Below are 26442 nucleotides of genomic sequence, written 5' to 3' on the forward strand. Positions count from 1 at the left end.
CCAGCCCCGAGGAAAGATGATTTTCCCAGGCCTTTTTTTTCCTGGAATTTTACTCCTAAGGATTGCAACAAACAGCCATCCTGCAGTGCATTTCCCAAAATGCTCCCATTGGCAACTTATATGGTTGGACCCAATCAGTTGTAGGGTTCCAACTATGTAAGTTGCTAAAGTAGTTAGCAACTATGCCTTTGGGAAACACACCCTTATGTTATCACCATAGCAGAATGTATCTGTGGGACCACCAAGAGGAGTGTTGAAATAGGAGCTGCAGATGCTCTGATGGCACAGGGAGGCCCCACGAACCACTGAAGGGTATTTAAAAAAAAATGGCATAGAGCCTCGAGCACAAACTAGGTCCAACTTGTGTGCAGTATTATCATACTTGAGTACACAGAAGCAGTGGTGACCTCCATTCACGTTCAGTGTCTCCATTACACTGATATATATTTTCCTGTCTTGAATCTAGGTATCAGTTCATAATCAAGATTAGCACAAAACAGCTTGAAATATATAGGTATTATGCACTAGCCTTAAAGGAACTGCAAAGTAAGCCACTAGCTAGAAAATATTGAAATAAATTAAAAAAACAAAATATATTTTCAAAAACAGATCTTTTTAAGTGATTCCAGTTGACAATTAAAGAACTTAATATTATTCACAGCATATATTATATGTGTCATGTCCTGCCCACCATGTCTACCTAACCCTCCTATCTCCTCCTTGGCGTGGCCCTGCAAGCCACGTCTGGTTGTCGTTTGTCTTACCTCTCATTCCTTCCCTCGTGTTAATCACTCCCAGTTGCCTCTCCTAGCTGTGTCTTGTTTGCTCCCTCGTTGTATTTAAGTGCTTCTCATTCCTGTGTTTTCCAGACCTGTCATTGAAGTTGTATCCTTGTGTAGCCTCATACTGCTACCTCGTTCTGATTCCCCAAGATCCTGTTTATTTCCAGTTTTGTACTTTTCTGATTAATAAATTCCTTTTGGTTAATTAATTCCACTTGTTCCCACATCTTTCGTCCCACCAGATATGACAATATGTATGCATAAAAAAATTACTGTTACAGTCATTCATGTATAGTTGTATTATCTTTATTATTTAAATATGTCCTATTCATATTTTACCCAAGGAAGCATTTCAGTAGCTTTTAGTCTCCTTCTCCCCGCACAAGCCTTTCTTTCATCCTGTTGTGTAGCCTGGTTTTCTCTTTCCTGCTGGGAATGACCCCTCGTGTGTGAAAACGGTCTAAGCTGCCTGCTTGCCTGCCTGCCAGTCAGCACCATCCCTTCCTGAGAGTCCGGCTAAGTGTCACGCTTAGAGCAGAACTCAGCTTTTCAGTGCAGCGAAATCTCCAGTCAGACAGACAGCAGCCAATGACTTATCGGCATCTGTGGAAGACTTTAGTTCTTTTGAAGCAGTTGCTTTCCTGTAAATACTGTCAGTAAAAGGCCAGTAATGTTCAGATCTCTGGACAGGATCTTAGGCTAAGGTGTTTAAGCAAGGCACGATTATTGCTGGTGGCTTATTCTGGGGTTGCTGTGTGGCTTTGAGGGTTTAGAGTCTCGTGTCTAGAAAGTCACTGATTTGAGTCATGTGGCTGGCAGATTTATCATGTTACTGCTGGGCTCTTGAGACCCCAAATATGCTACCAGGGCACTGAACCCAAGAATCACCTTCACCTGAATGCAGTGTGTGTCGCATAGCAGAGCTAGATGGCATATGCAAAAAGTAAATAATTCCTATTTACTTATCCTTGTACAATGGGCAATAAAGTCTCATTTTCTTGGTGTCATCCTCTGCAACATGCCAAAATAAAAGTCTTCCAAAAAAAATCAGAATTTTAAGCACTAAATTAGTCACACAACATAACAATATCACAAAAAGGCTCTGATAAATTGAACAATAGCTGACTAGTCACAAAAATACAGCAGGAAAATGGCACTGTGGGATTCCGTCTTCATAAGATGTTTGATTCTGTCCTAAGTCTTTTCTAGTTATCATTTTTATGTGTGATTAAAACTCACCAGTAAGTTTGAAGTGTATTTCGAAGAAAGCCTTAAATCATCTCGTGGCAGACTTGATGTTACTGAATCTAACACAGACACTGTGTGACACTGGCACTTAGTGCCATTTGATTGTGTACCTGCACAGCTGACAGTCGTACAGCTAATTCCTTGCGCTTAAATGAGCACAGAAACACTGACAACGGACTGACAGGCTGCAATATTTTGACGATGGGCAGCAATATGCTGTAACTAAAGAGGGACAGGTGTGGCCCTCAAAGCCATCCACCCGAAGACCTCCCGTAAGATTCAGCCCGCATTTGTGCCAACATGTAGCAACTATCGGCTTACGCAAGTCTCATGTCAGTGAAAAAAATCCTTGGATCTCGCCTGCATATTTCTCATGCTGCTACATGCCTGTTGCTGCCGTTGCTCTTTCTAACAAACGTGACCTTGTCATACTTTCTGACTGTATGCACACTGTCAATGCACACTGAAATGTAATGGTGTGCATGGTATGCGCTGTCACCCCCTGAAAACCTCCCAGAACTAGTAGGTGAAGAAGGAGTCAAAGTACAGACACTACCTATTACAACTGCCTGCTGTTGGCGCAGAACACGTCTGACGCCTAGGCTGAAGATTTTTACTGGGAGGGGCATTGGTGGGAAGCAGAGGATGGGAGTGGTTATGTTAAACCTTCAAAGTTGTCAATCAGTTGGTGGTGAGGTTGTCGAACAACATCTTTCTTTCATTCTTTTTTAGCATCTTTGGGTAAAGCCATTTGTATGGGCTGACACTACTACTGTTTTGGTATATGTCTTGGCAACTAGTAACGGTTTCAAATGACCCACTTCAACATATCCCCAAAATCCTGCAACATTCTATAAATTCTGCCATCACTATTTCCTTATTGTACGATAGAACAATGTTACTCATCCTTCTAAATGAACAACTGGGCTGAATCATTTATAACTGACATCTGAAACTAAGCCATTCTATAGAATAGAATTAGAATAGAATTCAACTTTATTGTCATTGCACATGTCAGAAGTACCTGGCAACGAAATGCAGTTTGCATCCATCCAGAAAGTGCTTTAGCCATAATATTTACAGAATATATATTAGCAATACTATAGATATATAGATATATTTCAAAAATGGGTCTATTATAGATATTAGGGTACAAAAATATCAGTCTATTACGGGTATGTTACAATGTACACGGTATAAAGGTATGTTATGAATATGCTACAACTATAAGTATAATACAGTTATAAACAGTTGTAGAATTATAATTTCCGTATTGTACAAAAATGATTGTTTATACAGCATTTACAGTAGTGCAGTTAGGTCAGGAGGCAGAGTTCAGGAGTCTGACAGCTGTAGGGAAGAAGCTGTTCTGGTACCGGGTGGTCTTAGTCCGGAGGCTCCTGTAGCACCTCCCAGAGGGCAGGAGAGTGAAAAGTCCATGTGCTGGATGACTGGGGTCTTTGATGATTTTCCCAGCCCTATTCAGACACCTCTTCCTGTAGATGTCGTTTATGGCAGGAAGTGGTGCTCCGGCGATGCACTGGCCGGTTTTCACGACCCTCTGCAACGCCTTCCGGTCCGAGGCAGAGCAATTCCCATACCAGACTGTTATACAGTCAGTCAGGATGCTCTCGATGGTGCAGCGGTAGAAGTTCACCAGGATATCTGAGGACAGGTGGTTCTTCCTCAGAGTCCTCAAGAAGAAGAGGCGCTGGTGAGCCTTCTTGACCAGCTTGGAGCAGTTGATCGTCCAAATGAGATCCTCTGAGATGTGGACACCCAGGAACTTGAAGCTGCTCACACGCTCCACAGCCGTCCCTTTAATGTAGATGGGTGGATGTGGGTCAGCATTCCTCCTGTAGTCCACGATGAGCTCCTTGGTCTTCTCGGTGTTAAGCAGCAGGTTATTGGTGTCGCACCACTCAGCCAGACGACCCACCTCCTCCAAGTAGGCGGCCTCATCGTTATCATTGATGAGGCCAATCACCGTGGTGTCATCTGCAAACTTAATGATGGTGTTGGAACCATCGGCAGGTCTGCAGTCATGGGTGAAGAGGGAGTAGAGGAAAGGGCTCATCACACAGCCTTGTGGTACACCGGTGTTCATTGTGATGGTAGATGAGCAGTGTTTATCCAGCCGGACATGTTGGGGCCGGTTAGTCAGGAAGTCCAGTAACCATTTACACATGAGGGAACTGATGCCTAGGTCTGTCAGTTTCCTAATGAGTTGTGAGGGGAGGATTGTATTGAACGCTGAACTAAAGTCTATAAATAGCATTCTGGCGTAGGTGTTTTTATTGTCCAGGTGTGAGAGAACAGAGTCTAGCGCGATGGAGAATGCATCCTCTGTGCTCCTGTTCTGACGATATGCGAATTGGTTGGGGGTCCAGAGTGGGAGGGAGACAGGATTTGAAGTGTGCCAGGACCAGCCGCTCTAAGCACTTTGTGATAATGGGGGTGAGAGCTACTGGGCGGTAGTCGTTGAGGCTCGATGTTTTGGAGTTTTTGGGTATCGGGACGATGAAGGTGGATTTGAAGCAGGCCGGTACCACAGCGTGGGCCAAGGACAGATTGAATATGTCTGTCAACACTCCCACAAGCTCCCCAGAAGACACTCTAAGAACACGCCCGGGGATGCCATCAGGACCTGCAGCCTTGTGGACATTAATCCTGCTCAGCACCGCTCCTACACCGGTGGGGGAGAGAGTCAGTGGTTGCTGGTCCGGAGTCACGTCTGCTTTAGTCGCAGTAGTTGGATTCCCTCGCTCAAAACGAGCATAAAAGTTGTTGAGCTCGTTGAGGAAGGAGACATCAGAGGATGCAGGCATGCTATGGCATGTATAATAATAATAATAATCAATACTTTATTGATCCCTGTGGGGAAATTGTCTTTACACCTCCCTCAACTTGCTCTATTTTGTAGAGTAAGTTATCTGCAAAGGGCAGACACCTGTAGCGGTGCCCAGGGAGCTGGTGGTTAAGGGCCTTGCTCAAGGACCTGCAGACGTGCTGAGGCTGGGTTTGAACCTTCTGATTACAGACACACAGGTTTAGCCCACTGAGCCACACACTGCCCCCAGTATGGCAGTGTGTGTGTTTTAAACACTCATATGATGTTAATCGGGAGACAATTTCTTTTATTCAGCAGTACTGTATTGTACATCAAACTGTTATGTAATAATGGCATGAGGAAAATACATTTTTACGTGCTTTAAATTGCATACTAATTCTCTGTCCGTTTTTTACAGGGACATTAGCATGAACAACATCACAGAACTCCCAGCAAACGTCTTCGGAAACCTCCCCTATTTGGAAGAGTTGTGAGTATTCCCCTGTCTTCTCGCAAAAGCAGACCATAGTCATATAATGTATTTGCCAGGTTTGCAATATAGCATCATTTTTATGTAATGGTCAGTTGACAAATTCAAGTCAGTGGCTCGTCAGAGGCTGAGACTTCTGTGATTGACATTTCTAACCTTGAGTTACTTAGGATTTATAGTTCAATTTTCTGAAGCATTGACTGTCTTGTACAGTCACTTTGAAAATCATTTTCTTGGTAAGTTACTGGTAAGCTATTATATGAGTATAAGGGTACTGTGTGTTTGAGAATTCAGGAAATATTTTTTTGTCAGTCAGCCTGATATTACCAAATCATTGACTCCTTACCATTGGAAAACTAAAAGTAATTTTGGCTGGAGACTGCTAATGGCAACTGGTTCTCTTTAGAAGTATTGTTGAGGTGCACCTTTCAAACTTAGGCCACTCTGTGGTGTTGTTTGGTATCTGTATGAGTTGAATTAGAGGAATATCTGGACCTTCTTCATTCAGAAAGGAGGTTGCAATCAATGGGAAGTGCTGAGAACAACCTTGGCTGTGAATGGCAGCCACTTGTAGTGGCACCTAGGGAGCTGGGGGTCATGGAGTTTGTAGTTGTACTAAGGCTGGTCTTGAACTAGCAACCTTCTGATTGGAGGCATGGAGGCTTTGAGCAGTGAGCCACACAGCCCCCTGTGGTTAACTTGCTTCCCAGTGTTTCTGCTTCTCCAACACCTACCTTTTTGTCTGCTTTAAACCAATGTTAACAGCAGGGTGAAATGTTATAAAAAAAAATTTTTTAAGTGGTTTTCCATGTATGCTGAAGAATTTGCATTCTTGTTGTAGTGGCTCACCTGTAAAACTTTGAAACTGAACACCTTGGATGACTGATCCTCATAATCTGAGTAAAATAAAATTGCTAATATGACCCATATTGTGACATTGTAAAACAAACAAGAACCAGTTCTGATTCATGGTGGCCTTATTTTTGGAAGATAGGGTGGAAAAGTTTTTCTAAACACAATCAGTCCTTGCTTTTCAGAACAATGAAGTCAGTTCACAGTGGTCGAAATACAACATCTCTGTCCATTCCTGATTCAGAGACGCCTTTCATGGCTGCCAGACCCATTTTAACCTTCTGCTCCACAATCTGGAATGCAATCTGGTTTATGTCATGAAAGTTGAAAAAAAGGCCACTCCACACATACAGTAGAGCTCCCACATGCGAATTCCCTTGGGAAGTCTAAGAACACTGGGGCTTTCTACAAGGAAACCGCACAGCAAATTCTAATCAGCTGTCCCTGAAGGAGTACAATTTGTATTTGACCTCAGGTTCCTCTGCAGTCAACATTATTTACACAAATTGTTAATTGCTTGCCTCAGTGCAACTTGGGGGAAAACTTTAACCAATTTTACCCAGGTCTTAGCTTTGCATTCTGGAGTTGTTAGTTTTTTTCATCTTGAGCTGAGCACACAGCTAAGCAGGTGAGAAAAGCTTTCATGTCGTTTGCTTTTACCATGGGTATGATGGAAACGGTGCTGGAATCCACATGGATGCATCGGGCAGCCTGTTGGCATACCTGTATCACACCTCACAGCTGGTTGGCTGTCTTTCCAGCCCCTGAGGTAAGAACATTCCTTTCTTGGTAGTCACACAGGTCTCCATCCCGCTCAGTCCTGTCCGGCTCTCCTGAGTAACACAAAGGAGTCTGCTTGCAGTGTTGAAAGAAATATGGCAGGAAATTGTGATCTGTAGTTCTTTATGGGGTATGAGGTATAGGAGAAGTGCCTGTTCAGACACAAGGTGCAAGGCAGTGTTTTTTTTTTCTTTTCAGGGGTGGGGGCAAAATTTTCCATAACAAGGGAAGAACGCATTCTTCTCTGTTAAGCCTTATGAGACATGTCCTGACATTTTTTTGTGGAGTGGGGGTTGGGTGTTTTTGAAATGAGAGTGAAATGTGATTATATGGTTTAGCAGTTTGTTTCTCTGTATTTTTAATTTCTCTGTCTCTGTGTCATCAGTATGTTATGAGATTAGTGCTCTTATTTTTAAAACTTATAAATATGCTTAGATATTCCTATTGTATTTCATAAAAATATAGGCTTTTATTACACATTCTAATTTGTAATCAGTCCTCAGAATGTAATGAGTTAAAAGCTAATCAGTTGGTTGCAGTTGGATTCAAGAATACTCATTATATACATGTGTGTATTGCTATAAAATTTATCTCAGAACTTGGATAAATTATGGCTCTTTGGGTTAAGATGTGGCTGTGAACGGAAGGTCTTTGGTTCCAATCCCATGGTCAGTAGAGTGATTCCACCATTGGGCACTTGAGCAAGGCACTTAACCCCAATTGCTCCAGGGACTGGCTGACCCTGCTCTCTCAGTTGTACGTTGCTTTGGAGAAAAGCTTATGCTAAATAAATGCTGTAGTTCTGTAAATTACTGCAAATGCAGTAAGAGAAAGTGACTTTGCCTGGCAGATCCTGGAGGATGGTTGCACATTAGCAGATGGCAACTGGAGACTCCCAGTGTAGTGCAGTGCAGCACAGGCATGCGGCAAGTGGGAGAGCCAGCACACGTGCCTTAGGGTGCTATGCGGTATCTGGCATGCTCTGAGTTTACACCAGAAATGACCCAATGAAATGAGCCAAACCCAAGCCTGTGCCTCTTTAACGTAACCATAAGCTTTCACAAGTATAATTTAGCTATTATTGGGAGCCATAATTCTTTAAACTGTGATATGTTTGTCATGTGAAATTTTAGGGTGAGGTTTCTTCACTATAGGAGCCCTTGTCATTTGAGGATCAGTTGTTGGACATGCGTCCTATCTTTTTTGAATATACTTTCTGTAGCTAGATACGAAGAAGTCTTTTGGTGTAGGGATCTTGACAAAGTCAAACAGGTTCACCTAGAATTCAGAGAAACTGAAACATTAGTGGCATGCAGTTAGCACTTAAATGCACTGTTTTGTTTTTGACTATCAAGGAGTTAACTCTGCTGGTAAGTGGAGTGGAAAATGTGACAGGAGGTTTAAAGACAGTGCTCAAAATCAGAGTGTTTTAAGAGGTTCTGCCTGAAGCTACTTGCCAGAAAGTCTAGGATGAAACACCATTCTGGTTTCTACCTGATAAAACACCACTGGATATTCTGAAAATGAAAAAAAAAAAGTCTATAAGGAGCGTGTTCCAGATTGTACATTCTGCCTTAGCTTTATATTAACATTGGCATCCAGGAAAAAATATGTGCATTTCAGTTTCAATGTAAATGTTACATTCACTTTGACAATTATCAACATTGTTAATGAACACAAAACTAAGTAACACATGCCAGTATAATTTTAGCAGCAGACAATGCATCTATCTTCCAATCATGGGGGGTATGTGTGCCACAGGGTTCATGTGCACACTTATGTACATTCTGGGCAATTTAGAGACACCAATTAGCCTAACCACATCTCTTTGGTCTGTGGCTGGGAACTGGAGTCCCCAGAGGAAACCCAGGACACACAGAGAGAACTCCAGGAACAGATTTGAACCCCCCAACCCTGGAGGGGGGAAAGCAAGAGCGCTAACCACCGAGCGGCCACAGACATGGCCAATTTCCTACAAATTCCTTATTATTCATTTCAGTAAACCTGACCATTGTGTTGCAGTTGTAAATTTGAATTTTGCACAAGTCTGGAGTAAAATATTTAAAAAGTTGACTGTAAGAGGTGAAAATGCTGGAATGAATGTGACTGGGACCGAACTGACATAGGTCAAAGGCTGCTTCGCATGGCTGCTCTAGCTCTTCTACATTGCACTGCTTTCTTACAGCTCTTCATCATCATGACAGTATTTACATATAAATTACTCTTTTGTACTCTATGGTGTACTCGTTGCTGCCTGTTTTGCGAGGTTTGCTTTCAGCCCTTTTTTCAGAAATTGACTTGAAACATTTGAAAAAGACATAAGATATAAGAAACATAGGTGAATGTAGCAGGTGTACTGCTTACTGAAACCTCTTTTTCCTCAGAAACATAGGACAATTTATTTTTAAATTCTGGTGAGTGGTCTTGATTAAGCACATCGTATTAGTCCAAATTAAAAACTTAACAGATCATTCAGCTTTGTGTTGATAAATCAGTGCTGTTTGTTAGTTATTTGATAATTTTCATGACCATATCGAGGAGGAATTTCTTTGTTTTGACTGCTGAAATTCGCAGAAAGACTGTGATGTGCGTTTAAATCCCAGCAGGGGGGTTTTCTGCAGTCTTTATTAAAGCTCGATTTTATACACAAACACGCCACACTATAGATAATTTCATTCATTGAAGTCCACCGACATCTAGGCATTATTAGTTCCATGCTATGAATATTGTATGCATTGTGCAATGGCTTTTACCCTGACCAAGATGTCTATATGTAAATCAATGTGGTTCTGCTATTTGTGAGTAAAAACTGTTAGTGAATATATATTTGTCTTAATTTTTAAGAAGTTCATTATTGAAGGCCACAGCTGCTACAAGTCAATTTAGTCAAATTATAATTTTTAGAAATTTGCAATTATTTGCTGGGATTAATAGGATTTATGCGCTGTGGTTGCATTTAGTTACACATCTAATTACACCATTGTTTATATACGTCACAATTGCCTGTCTATCTTCATTGGTCATATGGCTTGATGACCATGCTGTAATTTACTGAAACTTTGAATCACATTTACAGTGTGACTGTTTATTTGTATTGTTACCTTTACTTAATTTGTCTAAAGCAAAATACAAGTGGGGGTTTGAAAGCAGGGTCTCCCAGAATCCCCTGTGGTTATGGGCCCAGCAGTGATATTATTACTATTATCACTCTACCAGCTGCGGGATTTGAACTCACACCCTTCCAGATATGGGCACAGAGCACTGTCCCACAGAGCACACACACACACACCACCCCTAGCATATTTCTTCTTCCATTGTTAATGCATGCATTTTATAGTAGTAACATAAAATGTTTCTTACAGATTTTTGGATTAGAAATACTATTTATATAAATGAAGAAAAAATGACTGACTTAAGACTCATGAAACTATACTTTTCCATTACTGCAGTCTTTTCCCCAAAATTCCCTACTGCCAAACCTAAGAATGTGCTGGGGAAATTAAATGCACGAAACATGCCAGTTTGGTCCTTTTACATTCTCAGTTAATATACAAAATACATAAAGTACTTCTGTTGTATTCTTGAGGGTTATTTTCACTCCAGATGTTTGGGGAAAGATCTGGAATTTTTCTACACAAAACAAATATTTTCATCATTTTCAGCTGCATGCAATTGGACACCTTTGAAATTTATTTTGCCATTTTATCCTACCAAGTAATTTACCATGCAAAATGGAGGTGGTGTTATTGCTTAATTGCAATTATAGAAATTCATATAAATATATATTCATGTATAATTTAGATATTTTTATGAGGTGGTAGTGGGAATTATTACACAAAGTAAATGGTTTACAATTTAATAATAATTACTTATTAACAGGTAGACAGTGCCACTTCTGTGCTCCTGGACAGTGGAGCTGCACTGTCTATACAAAACAGATATAATCATTGGTTTGGAAAATTTGTTATTTAAAGTCCATTTATTATACTTGTAAACATATAATAGTATGTGAGTTTTTGAGTTATTCACCTTTTCAGTGATCCAACTGCTTTAGATGTTTTTTTTTGTTTAATTAGCATTTAATTAGCATTACTATATATTAAATTGATTTACATGTAAATTGGTCAGCTATTTATGGTTTTGTAGTATTTATTTGTGTTAGACCAAATTCATTGATTGTGGGCACTTGAAGTGCCTGTGAATACCCGTTTTTGCATCCATGTGAGAATGTAGTTGTGTTTATTGCCAAGTGTGAATTTCTGTCTTTTCCTCATCAGGCGGCTGGCTGGGAATGACTTGACCTTCATCCACCCTGAGGCTCTGACTGGACTCCACCAGCTTAAAGTCTTGTAAGTTTTCAGTTAATACTAATGGTAATTAAAAAAAAAATGGTTACAATCCATTAACCATGTCTCTTCCTAGATGACTTTGATGGAAAAATGTTGGCTTGTTTTTATAGCTTTTTTATGACATTGGACCTGCATGAATTGTGGGGAGGAATTGCACTTCGACATCAATTTGAAATAAAGAATGCGTAGTTGTTTTATATAGGAATCCTTTATATTAACAGCAACACATGGTTCTTTTTAGAAAACCATTAGGCATTTATTACTTATATAATACCCAGTTTAAGTTACTTCTTTGGGTACTGGTCCTGTGTTGTTAACAAGCTTATGATTTGCATCACATGGATTTTTAACTTTTTTTTGTATTGTTAGCCATTTACTTGCCATGCTTGCTGTCAGTGTGTCATATCAGTCATATCATTTTCTAGCGGGTATTGCGTCAGTTCACTAGCTCTCCAAGGTACAAAAAGGAAAAATGAACGTCAGCTTTCAAGTCCAACTGATAAAGTGTTGAACTTGGGCCCACAGAAACTAATTAGAAAATTCTCAAGCGCTTTATTTCCTCCTAAATAAATGTTGCAATTTTTTGACATTCTAGCCACTGGATGCTGATATATTTTAAACTCTCTGGTCAAGATTTTGGTGTGTGTATGTCTTTGTGAACATTTGATTGACCACATAAGTTGGATTTTAAAACTTTTATTTTCATTTTTAGCAGTATTTTTAATGGCATGAAACTAAAACAGCAAGTTGTGATCATAGCCATAATACGTCGGAACCTCTTTTTTTTTACTTTACTGTACTTTTGTTGAAATTATCAGATAAACTAAGTGAAAGTCTTTGGACAGTATAGGAGGTGTAGGGTACAAATGTGTGAAATGGTGACTCATGAAAAGCCTCAGAAATTTCAATTCAGGATTATGAGGATTATGACTTTTCTTATGACATTCGAACTCCGAATAAATTTGGCACAAATTGTGGATGTTTTTCTCAGGATTCATCACTGCCTTGTGTTACACCAAGTTAACTCAGTTCGTGAACATTTCCGAAGCATGCAAAGTAGTTCGCCTGTCATAATGCCAAGTATATACAGCATGCTCTTTGTGTCCCGAACATATTTTTTGTAGCATCTTGAACAGATCAGTCTCTACAATTCTTGGCACGGGCGTCTCTGCCATAGCCATGTAGATGACATAAAGTCAGCTTTCTGTGAAAGGCTGGTCCTGGCCAGCATGAGGATAGGGTGAACACCCATAAGCCTCCACTCTCATTATACACCCCTGTAACAACCATTGCTTCTGCACAGAAAGGAAAACAATGGACTTCAGTGCGCTGTAGCAACACCCAAATGGACTGATAAGGGAGAGGAAGGCAAATAAACCAGCTGTGTTCAGTTCTTAGCATAGTCATGTGACATTATCAGGAAGGGACCAGTGTAGTTTTGAGTAGCCAGCAGTCAATCCATCACACTTTGTTCTCCGAAACTGACCCTTCTTTATGCATAATGGGAATCATTGGTAATCATCAATAATATGCATAATGGTAATTAAAGGCAGGGGCAATGCTGTGACTGAATATGTCATGCTATCTTTTCAGGATGTTGCAGAATAACCATCTGAAGACTGTGCCTAGCCTATCCCTAAAAGCCCTACCCTCACTCCAGTCTCTGTAAGTTATCTGACGACACTCTCTACTTCTGTTGGCTCCTGGGCATCCAACAACGTGGCTCCGGACTCTCTGTTAGTGTCGTTTTCATAGGAGCAGTGTAGGGGGCAATGTTCTATGGCTGCTTATAGCTCTGCTCATAAGGCATTTTCATTTGTGTTTAAAATATCTTATGTCGGTGATTACTCTGGCATAATGCTACTGTAACTAATTCTATTGTTGAAAATTGTCATGTAAGTCATAGTAAATGTTGCTCTGATGTACTCAGATTTAAATATTTTAAGCTGGTTTTTATTGTTATTGTGTTATAATGCATTACCTTCCATTACATTTCATGTATTTACCCAAGAAACATGAAGTATTCATGGATTTCAGGTTGGATAATGAGTTGAAATCGAAATTGGTGGTAGGATCTTAATGATAAAAAACCAACATGGATACCTAATGAGATGTTTTCTATGTATTCATAGCTCAATGCTATAGGCAGTTCTTTTACATGCACCTGAATGGTATTTATATTCACCCACTGCTAGCCAATGAGTGCGTCCCCTATGCATTGTGGTCTATGGGCTTGTGCCTCTCATCCACATAGCAGAATGGAAGCTCAGCACCCTTGATCCAAAAGCAAGCATTCATTCATTATCGCTCCACCAGATCTTCTCCAAACCAGACTGCATGTTTTTGCTCCCCTTCTTTGTCCCCCTCCTCAAGGCAGATGTCTCTGCCCCTCCCCCGAGGGCTTCAGCTTTATAGCCGGAGTAATATGTTTTGGCAGACCAAAGCTAACTTTGTACCAAGCCTCTGAGAGTAAGCTGTCTGTCAACACTACTGTTTTGTTCATTCTGGCATGGACTGAGAAGGGATTTTTTAAATGAGAAAGCAAGAAGGAGGAGAATAAGGATGAGCAGAAAGTAGGAGTGCATTAGGAGCAGGAGTGTCCCCCAGGCTTTTTTAGACAAATATTAAAACCCTAATATGCATGCCAGATGTGGTGGATTCCAGTCTCAAGATAAACAGCGTGATTATTGTTGAAAACAGACTGAGAGGCAACATTTGGATAGACTGATGTAGCAGTGTTCTTGTAGCAAGTAATGCTTATTATTCTTAGTAATGTATGGCCTTCTTTTTTCTACTTCTTGAAGAAATGGTTGGTGGTTTAACCCATAAAGAATTTGACTTGAAATCCATTCTTGTTGCACTGCATCTGTAGTTTAAACGTGGAGCACATCCACTTTTCATCTCCCAGCTATAATTGAATGCGAATGAATGAATGCGATATGATGAGCACTGATGTCATTAGTAATAATTTGGTCATAATTTAGTCCTGGTGATATTACTTAACATCAAAATAAGCAAGGCTTCTCTTTAATTGAAAACATCCTCATAAAAATTTTCAAAGCAGTGAAGCATATGTGGTGTACAAAGTTAAAGATCAGTGGTAAAGCCACTTATGTTCTTTATTCAGATATTCTCCTGAGACCCAAGGAAAAAAGTGTCCTTCAGTTTTAGGTTAATTGTGATTTTCTATGTCTTTGGAGGAAATAAGACATCTTTTTTCAAATTTATTTTTATTTTTAATTTCACAGCATGTCCTCTTTAGTGTACAACAGGAATAAATATGTTTCCTTACATCAGTGAAAAGATATATACAAAAACAAAATGTCCACTGCAATGGACATAAATGAATGGGTGTGGTCTCAGGAGTATATATATGTTTTTAAATCTTAATGACAATCTTTAGCTATTTCAAAACAAAATCTTTTTTACACACAAAATATTCACTTCAGAACATAAAAATTGGAAACATAAAGAAAAATTAACTGGTAATCTACAGTTGTGTCAAAATTATAAAATTCCACAGTTTTGAGGCTTAATGTTCTGAATGTTTCTTTTTTCCCAACGTAACATTCCTAAGTAAAAAATAAAAAGTTTGGTGTGTTTTTAAGAACATGTTTGACAGTGTTTTGGAGTCCATGTCCTGTTTAGGGGAGGAAATCTGTGTCGCCCCGCTGAGAGGTCATTATGCCGCAGGGAAAAGAAAATGCTTGCCATTCACAAGCAGGAAATCATTTGGCTTCAGTTTTCTGGCAAAGATCATCATCCTTCATTTTGGTGGGGCAGCAGAAACCACTGAGGCAGAGATGTGTCTTGTCTGAATCCACTTCTTGGCATTTCATTGCACTTAGATGCTGAGTAATACCCAGTCTGAACATACCTTATACACTCTGTATCGTATAAAACGTGTTGTAATTTATGCATTTTACAGAAAATAACACTATATTGCTCTGGGAATATGTTTTTATTGAGTAAAATGTGGTTAAGTACAGTGGACTGAGGATCTGAACTTCATTGTGCCTTAACCATCTGCTTAACTGTACTTGCAGTTATGATCATGGCCTAAGAGGTGTCACCTTTTTACAGGCGTCTGGATGCTAACCACATCACTGTGGTGCCAGAAGACAGCTTTGAGGGCCTGCCACAGCTACGCTACCTGTGGTTAGATGACAACAACCTCTCAGAGATCCCTGTTGGACCACTTAGCAACTTGGGCAACCTTCAAGCGCTAACCTTGGCCTTGAACTGCATCTCCTACATTCCTGATAATGCCTTCGCCAATCTCTCCAGTCTGGTGGTTCTGTTAGTTTCTCTTCACTACTCTCTAAACTATTTTTTTTTTGTAATTTTAAACCATATAATATATTTGAAGGCATGTGTCTTTTAAGATGAGTAAAAGTAGATCTAGGACTGATAGATATGGCAGCTAACCATATTTTTCCTTATAAGGCATTTGCACAACAATAAAATTAAAAAACTTGGCAAGAACAGCTTCCACAGACTGGATAATCTAGAAACGCTGTAAGTATCTCAGCATCAGTTTTTTATATATATAGTTTGGTATCTGTGATTGATCATGCTGTCATCCATGTTTTGAGAATTGTCCGAGATGCACAACAAACATCTCTTACCACTTGGTCCCATTTTTTTCCATTTAGCTATGTTCTTTACTGATAAATTTTGAAATGTTTAGACAGCACACCAGAAACAACAACGGCAACAGTACAATTTTGGTTTTCCCTGTGGGTGAGTTTCATTCATTGAAATGTATGGTCTGTCTAGTTACTGTTAGGTTGGTAGAACTACAGATATGGTTTATTTTAAATTAACCTTGGCTCCTTCTTGTGGCATTTCTTTTTTCTACAAAATTTAAAGGAAATAAAACTAACAGCACCGTCATCATCACCTCCCCAGCGCTTCTCCTGCTGAGGGGTTTTGCGGTAACAGATTACAAGCACAAATTATTTTAGAGAATACATTTTTGAATAATGTAGTTTTTAATCTTCCATTTTTATATATAATTCTCCTAAGTTTAAGTTCTGGGTTTAAGGCATTTGAAAAACATGTCACTCAATGCAATGATCTCCGTCAGTCTGGGAACTGTTGGGATACTTTTGTTTGTTCCAAAGATGATGAGACAGAGCTCAGTAGGACATTATTTCTTCCTCACTGGAGCAGGACGTTGGTGTATCAACTTCCTCTAGTAATTTCTGCCAAGATAAGTACTGTGTAGTCCGAGATTGCTATCGCATTTCCACTTTCTTTTTTCATTTCCTCCTGCAACACAGTGGATGTAAACGTCTCAACGTCTCTAGCCTGGGGTGGTCAGAATACATTTAGTACCCCTTTTTACAAAAAAACACTTAATTAAAATGTGATCATATTTCAGATCGTATGTTGGATAATTCATTCAACAGAATCATCTGAATTATAGAAGGTGTCTGATTTCTGAGGCCTGGAAACAATCAATATACTACTAAATAAAGTAGTTTTGGTGTTTAGCATGTGACTTGATTAACTTGTTCAAAATCATGGCTATTGCTTTATTCTCCATAACGTAATATAAAACTAAGTATGTCATTTGTTTGAAGCCTGGACTATGAGTATTTAGCCCTATACTGGTTTTATGTGCTTACTTAATTTTAATACCAACATAACATTCAGTACCCATCTAATTTTCCATCAATTCATATATTTTGGCACATTTTTTTCAGCCAAGGCCGAATATTATCTAACATGAATAGTAAATAGTGAATATATAATACACATTACACCCTAGAGTAACTAATGTTAATAATGGCTACTGGCACCTTAGCAGAAATAAGTATAACCATAACACTTGCTGTAATTACTGGTTTATATTTTATTAGACTAGGCCAATCTGTTTTTGTTTTATTACGGTTGTCTTTTTTGCATAACGCTCTCCAGCTTTGGCTTCATCTCACAGACAGATGGTCTGACATTGTCTTGCAGAGTTAAGTGATACAAAGCAGCATTCATGGTTTCTTCAATGGCAAGATCCTGATGCAGAAAAGGACCCTCATACCATGACATGCACCATCATGCGTGACTGTTGGTGTGAGGTTTTTACCATGGAATGCAGTGTCTGATTTGACATAACACGGTCCTTGTCAACCAAAAAGTTCCACATCTGACTCATTTGTCAATACAGTCTTTTTCTAGAACTCTTACAGAGACTTTTTGGCAAGCATAAGATGAGCATTCATGTTCTTCTCGGTGAACAGTTTCTGACCATGCATCCCATTTTTGCCCAATGTCATTTTGAGCAATTTCCTCATCAGAGGCCAGACAGGTCTGCAGATCCCTGCATGTTCTAATTCTCTGTGACATTTAGACAAGATGACTATAACTGTGGTTTTGTGGATACACATCGGTTTACTAATGGCTTTGTAACCTTTTCCAGACTAATGTAATTTTTTTTAAGTTTCTTTTTATTTTGGAATGGTGTATTTACGTGCTGTCAGCTTCACTTTCATTATATGCATCAGCATTAGTTTGGTTTATTTTGAAGAGGACTGGCCCAGATCATGCCTGTTTGTTTACTGAAGCATTCAAAGACCTGAACCTAATAAGCTTTAACTCTAATATATTGGAAAGACATGATCCAGTTGTGGAAACAAAGCGTTCTTATTCTCAAAATCATTGTCCAAAATCGTGATCCAAGACGCAGGGAGTTTATCGTGGAACTGGAAAAGTCACCATATCAAAATCCGTAGTCAGAACAAAGTGTTTTGTGCAATGTAGAAAAGGAAATCAGACTAAAAGCATACAAGAAATGAACGCTTAGTATGATTATAACGCAACATGAGGGACTGAAGACAAGGTCCTAAAATACACCACTATTAAATGATTTCATGGGCCAGGGGAGTGATAAAACTTCCAAGAGGTAGAGTATGGCCATGCTGGGTGTCACTGAGCTAGAGTATGGCCATGCTGGGTATCATAGAGGTAGAGAATGCCCATGCTGGATGTCACTGAGCTAGAGTATGGCCATGCTGGGTGTCACTGAGGTAGGGTATGGCCATGCTGGGTCTCACCAGGGTAGGGTATGGCCATGCTGGGTGTCACCGAGGTAGATTATGGCCATGCTGGGTGTCACCGAGCTAGAATATGGCCATGCTGGGTCTCACCGAGGTAGAGTATGGCCATGCTGGATGTCACTGAGGTAGAGAATGGCCATGCTGCGTGTCACCAAGGAAGAGTATGGCCATGCTGGGTCTCACTGAGGTAGAGTATGGCAGTTGAGTATGTTGAGTATGGTAGAGTATGCAGCTGTAACACAGTTGTTTCTTGCTCTTTCATTTTAGAGATTTAAATTTTAACAGCCTGGAGTCCTTCCCAATGGCCATCCAGACGTTGCCCAAACTGAAGGAACTGTAAGTCTTTAGTTATTCATTGATAGTCATTCTCTGTTCTATTCTTATTTCTTTGCTGTTTTGTAAACATTTGAGAAAGTGATATATTTAGACTTTCATTAATTGAACTGGATAACAGAAGAATTCAGTGAAATAGAGTGCCTTACCCCATAACTCTGTACTGTAACTGGAAGATGCATGGACAAAATGCTGTGTAAAATACTTTTGCACAATTATAGAACTGGATATTTACGGGGTAAATTCTCTTAAAGAACTTAAATTCTTTTCAGTGGTCTAGGTTGTATACACACACGCAGACACACGCATACGGACTCAGACAGAGTTGCACTTGACAGGAGAAACAAGCATGGCCTGTACCACTGTTTATACACAGTATACACACCAGCATCATGTGTACTTCATTAACTTAGATGGAAATCAAAGATATGACCTCTGCTTTTCATGGATGGGCTGTGAAATTTTCCCTAAGGGTTGAAAGAATTGCCCATGTGAGGTTTTAGCATCTAGTCCTTTTATTCTTACCCTCTCTGGCGGTTCAGGTTGGAGTTGGGGAAACACAAATGAGGGTGCCGTCTCCTGTCAGTGACCCCATGATTCCCAGCATCAGGCACATTAAAGAAATATTTACTGATCAGTCCTACCGGTATCGAGGTCAGGTGCAAGACCTCTCCCCATCTTCTCAAAGTGGGAAAATAAAATGTTGATTGATGTGGGGTAATTAATTTCAGCAAATAATGGCTTTTCAGTTAATTGCTGAGAACATTCCTTTGGCCCGCTGTGACAGCATGGCTATTATGTCTATATACACATAGAGATATTCACTTCTGACTATTAATGTTGTTAGCCAGTGGAATCATTGACATTATGTGATTTTTCCCAAACCTCCAGTGGATTCCATAGCAACAACATTGCAGTGATTCCTGATGGAGCATTCCTTAAGAATCCTCTTCTTCGTACCATGTAAGAATTTTTTAGCCTTTAATTAGATAAAGAAATATAGAATTAGATTTAAATAAAAGATCAGTATTTTGAATAGTAATTGCTATTGTTGATTACATTGTTGGTGGACAGGGAGTAATCACTTGAAAGTAGAGTAGTTATTCAGAATGCGGTATTGGTTTCAATCCCAACAAGCACAGCTAGGTTTGTTCAGAAAATAATATTGCTTCTCATCTTTCATCTTCTCTGGCTTCTCTTCTGCAGTCACCTATATGATAACCCTCTCTCCTTCGTGGGACACTCAGCATTCCAGAACCTCACAGATTTGCCTGCTCTGTAAGTCTCCAGAAGAAGTGAAAAAATAGCCTGTCATGGTATAGAGGAAAGAAAGCTGTAGGGAGAATATCGTGTCAGTTAAATTTGCTAAGAGGTTTATGAGAAATTAGGTCATTTTTCAACTAGAATGGCTAAGCACAAAAAATCCCTAGTTATCTAGTAAATTCACAGCCTTGATGCCTGGGTAACTGCAGTGATTTGTACAATGTTATACTAATAAGTGGTATCTAATGAGAAAGTGGATCCTTTCATGATGTTTCAGATGGCAGACTTACTGATTCTGCACATTTGTTACAGGGCTCTGCGTGGAGCCAGCTTGCTGAAGGACTTCCTCAGCCTCACTGGGACCAGCAATCTGGAGAGCCTGTGAGTCCAACACCCCCCCCCCCCCCCCCCCCCCACACCAGTGGGCCTCAAGCTTTTTCTGTTCAGCGTACCTCCTCCTCTCATTCTAGCTTAAGATGGGGGTGCATGTCATACTTCAGCTTAAATACCCACAAAATCTTTTTATTCCTCTACTTTTTTTCAACCCACACAAAACACAAGATACACAGATACACTAAAGCTGTAAGGAACTGCCAGTTAACATGTGGTTTCAGGGTAATGATACATTGTGTTTCGTTTATAACTGGTTTCTGCTGGGTCTTTCTCAGGACACTGAGTGGGACTAAAATCAGTGACATTCCCTCTACGCTTTGTGAGGACCTTGGTTTGCTTCGAGCATTGTAAGTGAAGTTGCGGTCTGACCAGAACACCCCCTGGGCTGGTTTCAGTGGAGAGCAGTGGTTGGTAAATTCTGTCACATGCCTTAAAAACTTCTTTCATCCTTCCGCAAGAGACCTATCCTACAACAAAATTGAAGAGCTCCCCAGCTTTCAAAGGTGCTTCAAGATAGAGGAAATGTAAGGTTTGATTCTTGAGTTTTACCATTTCTTTAACTGATCCAGTTGAACAATTTGTATTCAATATTATAGAATTTTTTTCTTACTCAGCCCTGACCTGCTTGATAATGGAAGTAGATTCAACCATAGATAGTAACTTCAGGCATTAATGAGAATATGCAAGGTACAAATGCTATCTTTTCTTTTCTGGTTAATTTTACAGGAGTAAGTTATTTGGACCTGTGCTATTAAAATCAGAAGGTTTTCAAGTCCAGAAAATACAAACCAAGATTTTGTATCAAACAACCAAAAGAGTATAAAGAGTCACAGTCAGAGAGTACTCCACTGGTTGGTTGAAACAAAAATTTGGTCTGGATTTTTACTGTCTGGACCTGAAATTTCCAACTCTGGCACAGGCACAGATGTCTTTGAAACCTATGATCAAAATAGCGCATCCACAGCTTCTTCACTGTGCTTTTACCAGAAAAAAAACAAGAACTGATAACACATAACAAAGAACGATGCAGATATTCTTGTATTGGTTCAGTTATTTGAGTGCATGATAATAATCCCATTCTTTTTAAATGACTTCTTATGTTTTTTGAATGGAGTTGGTCAATTTTATAATAAAAATGCTACTGAATCTGCAATACATTAGCTGGAATCCTAAGGCACATTGAAAATGCTTTTAAAATTAATGGAGTAACTTGCTTTGAATGTTTTAGTTTTTGCTCAAAAATTTTGTATAATCTGAGTAATAAGACATAAGACCTTTAACTTGTGTCTTTTGGTAACCTCAGAGGAATGTGGTCAATTAAAATAAGAATGTAATTGCCAGTTTTTATTTTGCTGATTCGCTCTCTGCAGTATTATGTCGTTATGGTGTTTTCTTTGGCCTGTGATTTGTTACCCCTATGCCTACATTTGAACGCATGGCCTCGCGGCACGGACGCCCGGGTTTGTAGTGCAGTCTTGGGGAAGGCATGATGACAGTCTGATGCCAGATCATTTGCCAGACTGCCACTCGTTAAAAGTAGGCAGCGCCTGGCTGCCCCTCGGGAGCCCAGCCAGCAGATCCGACGGGGCTGTGGTGTGGTGCTGCTGTTCATTCCTTTGGCTCCGGTGCTGTCGCAGTGTGCAGTACCACATTTGCACAGCAGGGGGGAGCCTGGTTGCATAGAGAAGTGTGTAATTATGGCAGTAAATACTGCCCCACATGAGGGCCATCCTTGGTGTAATGCTTGGCTTTTTATCAAAATAAATCATATTTACTGATGAAAATGTCAAATTTTACATTATCAGACACATTATTTTATAGAGTCTGTCTTTTTAAATTATTTACATGCACATTTCAGATAAACTGGATTGTTTATGGGCTAAAAAAATGTATAATGTCCTAAACCAGTGTTTCCCAATACAGTCCCCGGGGAACCTGGGACAGTTCACATTTTTGCTCCCTCCCAGCTCCCAGCCAATCAGCACCACCGAATACCTGGTACAGGTGCGCTGGGAGCTGAGAGGAAGCAAAAACTTGGACTGTCCCGGGATCCCCGAGGACTGGGTTGGGAAACACTATCCTAAACCATATCCAAGGTACTTCATATATGTATAAATATGCATACACAGTGTATGATATACTGCAGTAATACACATTTGCACAGTGTGCAAAAATATATTTTGCTTGATAGAACTGTGTTAACAAATGTATAAGGTCAAAAAATAACATAAGACATGGCATGCTTTGTGAGTAATGTGGACATCCAAATTGAGGCAACACCCAAAGAAAGTGATGGATGCTGCTACATTACTGTATTCAAAACTGAGAAGACTCTCTGTCTGTAGGTGTGTAAGGGCTTCCCTTCTTCTCCGCAGGTACCTCCAGCATAATGTCATCCAGCAGATTCATAGGGACACCTTCCAGGGCATGGCGTCGCTGCATACCCTGTGAGTTTTATGTGATTTGTACCTGGTAGATATTGGTATTTCCTCATAATGACCAGGATTTGTAAAAGTATAGTAGAACTGACACCTTTTTGAAAGGCCACCATTTTAAGAGCCAGTAAGGGGGATGACAGTTATTTCTTACACTATCTAGCCTGAGAGGTTTGCATAATTATCCCAATCAGTGATTTTATACAAACTTTGCAAACTTTATGTAGTGCACGCATGCCCTACAACATTGTACTGGGTAGGCACAGCCTGACAGTGATTGTTTTTTTAACTAATGCTAATGGCTGCGAGTCCTAATGAAATGTTTGTCTTTCTTTCATAGAGACCTAAGTAGAAATGAAATCAAATATATTCACAAAGATTCATTCCTTTCTCTCTGGGCTTTAACAAACCTGTAAGTAACCCATACTGCAATATGTTGTACATTGCCATCATCTGAAGACACATGACAAGATTTCTGATTTATCATTCCAAAATCACAAAAGATAGGAACAGTTATTGAATTGAATTACTGAATTCTTTGTATTGTATATATGCTATTACAGGCAGACTCAGAAATTAATTCTCAGAATTCATATAGCAATCAGTATCAAGGGTATATGAGTTGTATGTTCAAAGAAGCCATTCTGCACACCACTGTTGTACACTCATGGGAGTTTCACTTACACAAAAATGATCTAAGGGCAGAAAGAAAAATGACTGGTTCAGAGATATAACCAATAAGATTGTAGAGGAGGTGGGTCCATCCAACTAGAGTAGATGGGACCAACCAATCAGATGTCTTGGTCCCACCTCCTGTAGTTGCTTGGACCGACCTCCTTTATTATATGGTTATGTCATTGAACCAATCATTTTTCATTGTGCCCTTAGAACATTTTTGTGTAAGTAAAACTCCCATGAGCCTTTTGTACCAAGCTGTTACTTTTGCACTTGTGAGCTTCCTGTTAGCTTAATGAGTCTGGCCATTCTCATCTGACCCCTCTCTTTAACAAGGTGTCTTTGCTCACAGAAATGCCATTTACTGGATGTTTTTTGTTCATTGCACCATTCTTTGTAGACTCTAGACATTGTAGAACGTGAAAATCCCATAAAGGTGGCTGTTTCTGAGATGCTGAGACCATACTAAAGTGCCCACTGAATGCATATTCATAAATTCCGCTAATAAGGTGGGCTGTTAGCATGTGTCATGATGCATTACTCTGTCTTGTACTGGCATGTGCTGCTACTTTGTGCCCTAACATATGTTGCAGGGACCTGAGTTTGAACTTACTGAGCAGCTTCCCCACAGCTGGTCTGAGTGCCGTCAGTCAGCTAAAGCTTGCAGGAAATCTGGAGATGAAAGGGGCTCTTACTGCCAGGGACCTACCTAAACTCCGGTCAGTGACTCTTGCTTTGGGGCAGCGTGTGGCTTTACAGTCTGGAAGGTCACTGGTTCAAGTCCTGTGGCTGGCAATGTAATCATATCACTGTTGGGCCCTTGAGCAAAGGTTCCAAAAAATTGATCTAGAGCAGTGTTTCCCAACCCGTCTTCAGGGACCATGTGGACTTTCTGGCAGGGAGCTGGGAGGGAGCAAAAACATGGAGCGGCTGGGGGTCCTCAAGGAGCGGGTTGGGAAACACTGACCTAGGGACACTAGAAAAATGGTTGATTGCAGCTCTCTGGTTTCCAAGATTCGCTCTCACATCTGTAAATGTGTGTGTTATGAGAAAAAGAATTTCTGTGTGCATCATAAACGCTTACTAAACCTGAATGGTCCAAAAAAACTTTTTCCTGTGTAGGACAATATCTGTTCCGTATGCCTACCAATGCTGTGCTTTCATGGGTTGTGAGACAGAGATGACTGAGACCAATGGCAGCAAGATTATAGGTAAGAACAATTAAAAGTCTTTAACTTTTGGTATTGTTGTGAAGGATTTTAAAGCAGAGATCATGAAAAATGTTTAAGTCTATTAATGTTGTTAGTAAGAACACTGATCACAAAATGTTTTTAAATCATTAAATAGGATCCAGGCGAATCATGACCCTGTACTTCATTAGCAGTCATGGATAATGGCTGGATGATTTAATCATCTTCTTATGAAAATATTCAATCTGCATTTCCTGTCTGTGTATAAAGAAATTAGCTAGGTGTGCTTGATGTTGCAGGTGAGGAAGAGGAAGCCGAAAGCCTCGAGTTTTCGCTGCACTGTTCTCCCTCGCCAGGTAACTAGCACATTTATCCTGTCGTATCAGACTTGTGTAAACCGCCTGTAAACATCTGAAAAACATCTGAAACAGTCTCATGTGACTGTCACTTGCCGCTTTCCAAAGGTTTAGAAAAACATCATATTATTTCTGTCTTCCAGGCGCCTACAAGCCCTGTGAGCAGTTACTTGGCAGCTGGATGATCCGGTTGACTGTGTGGTTTATCTGTCTGGTGACACTCACCTCCAACATTGTAGTGCTGGTGGCCACATTCAGCACTGGGGGCCTCTCCTCCCCAGCCAAGCTACTGGTGGGTCTGCTGGCAGCTTCCAACCTGCTAATGGGCATCTACGTTGGTCTGCTGGCCACCTTGGATGTCGCCACCTGGGGCGCCTTTGCCGAGTTTGGCATACGATGGGAGACAGGTCCTGGCTGTCGGACAGCGGTCTTCCTGGCCACCTTCTCTTCGGAATGGTCTATCCTGCTGCTGGTGCTGTTCGCAGTGGAGCGCAGCATGTCAGCCCATCGCTGGGCAAAACAAGGCAAGGGTCGGCAGCTCAGGCTCCACGGTGCTTGTCAGGCCGCCGCACTGTTGGCGCTCATGGCCAGCGGGATGGCTTTCCTGCCCCTTTTCCACATTGGAGAATTCTCCTCCTCACCACTGTGCTTACCCTTCTCCACTGAGGAGACGCCATCCCTGGCCTTTACTGTTGCCTTGGTGTTGCTCAACTCCCTGGCCTACCTGCTTATGGCCACAGTCTACATACATCTGTACTACGGTCTGGGGAGAGCGGACATGATGGAACCCCACCAAGCTGGCATGCTCCGCCATGTAGCATGGCTCATCTTCACTAATTGTGTCTTCTTCTGCCCTGTGGCAGCCTTTTCCTTTGCCTCGCTGCTTGCTGGTGTTGGCAGCAAGCCTGAGGTTATGAAGTCCGTCACACTCATTTTTTTCCCCCTGCCAGCCTGCCTTAATCCCATACTGTACATTTTCTTCAACCCCCACTTTAAGGAGGACTGGTGTCGGCTGCGGTGGTGTGGCCGGGGGAGGCCCTGGACAGCGGTAACGAGTAAAGAGAATAGTGGGGCCTGCGACTCTTCTGGAGAGAAGACTTGTGACTGCAGGATATACTCTCACTTTCAGGGCCACAGAGCTTTGTGTGAGTGTTGTGAATCTGTGATGTTCACCAAACGTTTAGCCTGTAGACATTTGATCAGGTCACTCAGCTGCCCAGTGCTGGCCGCTGTGACCTTTGAGCAGCCAGAAACCTTCTGGTCAAACTGTAGAACCGGATCTGCCCAGTCTGAGTTTGCAGATGAAGAGGACTCCTTTGTGTCAGACAGTTCTGACCAAGTTCAGGCTTGTGGACGGGCATGCTTCTACCAGAGTCGCGGATTTCCTCTTGTCCACTACTCTTACAGC

General features: G+C 40.7%; 1 protein-coding gene across 1 annotated transcript in view; it reads left to right on the forward strand.

Annotated features, from left to right (window-relative positions):
* Window positions 1-26442, forward strand: part of lgr4 (leucine-rich repeat containing G protein-coupled receptor 4) — a 39397-nt gene that overhangs the window by 10636 nt on the left and 2319 nt on the right. Inside the window, 17 exon segments of the mRNA XM_023810810.2 lie at window positions 5279-5350; window positions 11260-11331; window positions 12925-12996; window positions 15415-15630; window positions 15778-15849; window positions 18657-18725; window positions 19614-19685; window positions 19929-20000; window positions 20298-20366; window positions 20654-20725; window positions 20837-20902; window positions 22754-22825; window positions 23154-23225; window positions 24082-24207; window positions 24611-24699; window positions 24978-25034; window positions 25178-26442. Of these exon segments, the coding sequence (XP_023666578.2) occupies window positions 5279-5350; window positions 11260-11331; window positions 12925-12996; window positions 15415-15630; window positions 15778-15849; window positions 18657-18725; window positions 19614-19685; window positions 19929-20000; window positions 20298-20366; window positions 20654-20725; window positions 20837-20902; window positions 22754-22825; window positions 23154-23225; window positions 24082-24207; window positions 24611-24699; window positions 24978-25034; window positions 25178-26442 (2605 nt within the window).

The sequence above is a fragment of the Paramormyrops kingsleyae genome, chromosome 11 (assembly GCF_048594095.1).
Source record: "Paramormyrops kingsleyae isolate MSU_618 chromosome 11, PKINGS_0.4, whole genome shotgun sequence".
NCBI lineage: Eukaryota > Metazoa > Chordata > Actinopteri > Osteoglossiformes > Mormyridae > Paramormyrops > Paramormyrops kingsleyae.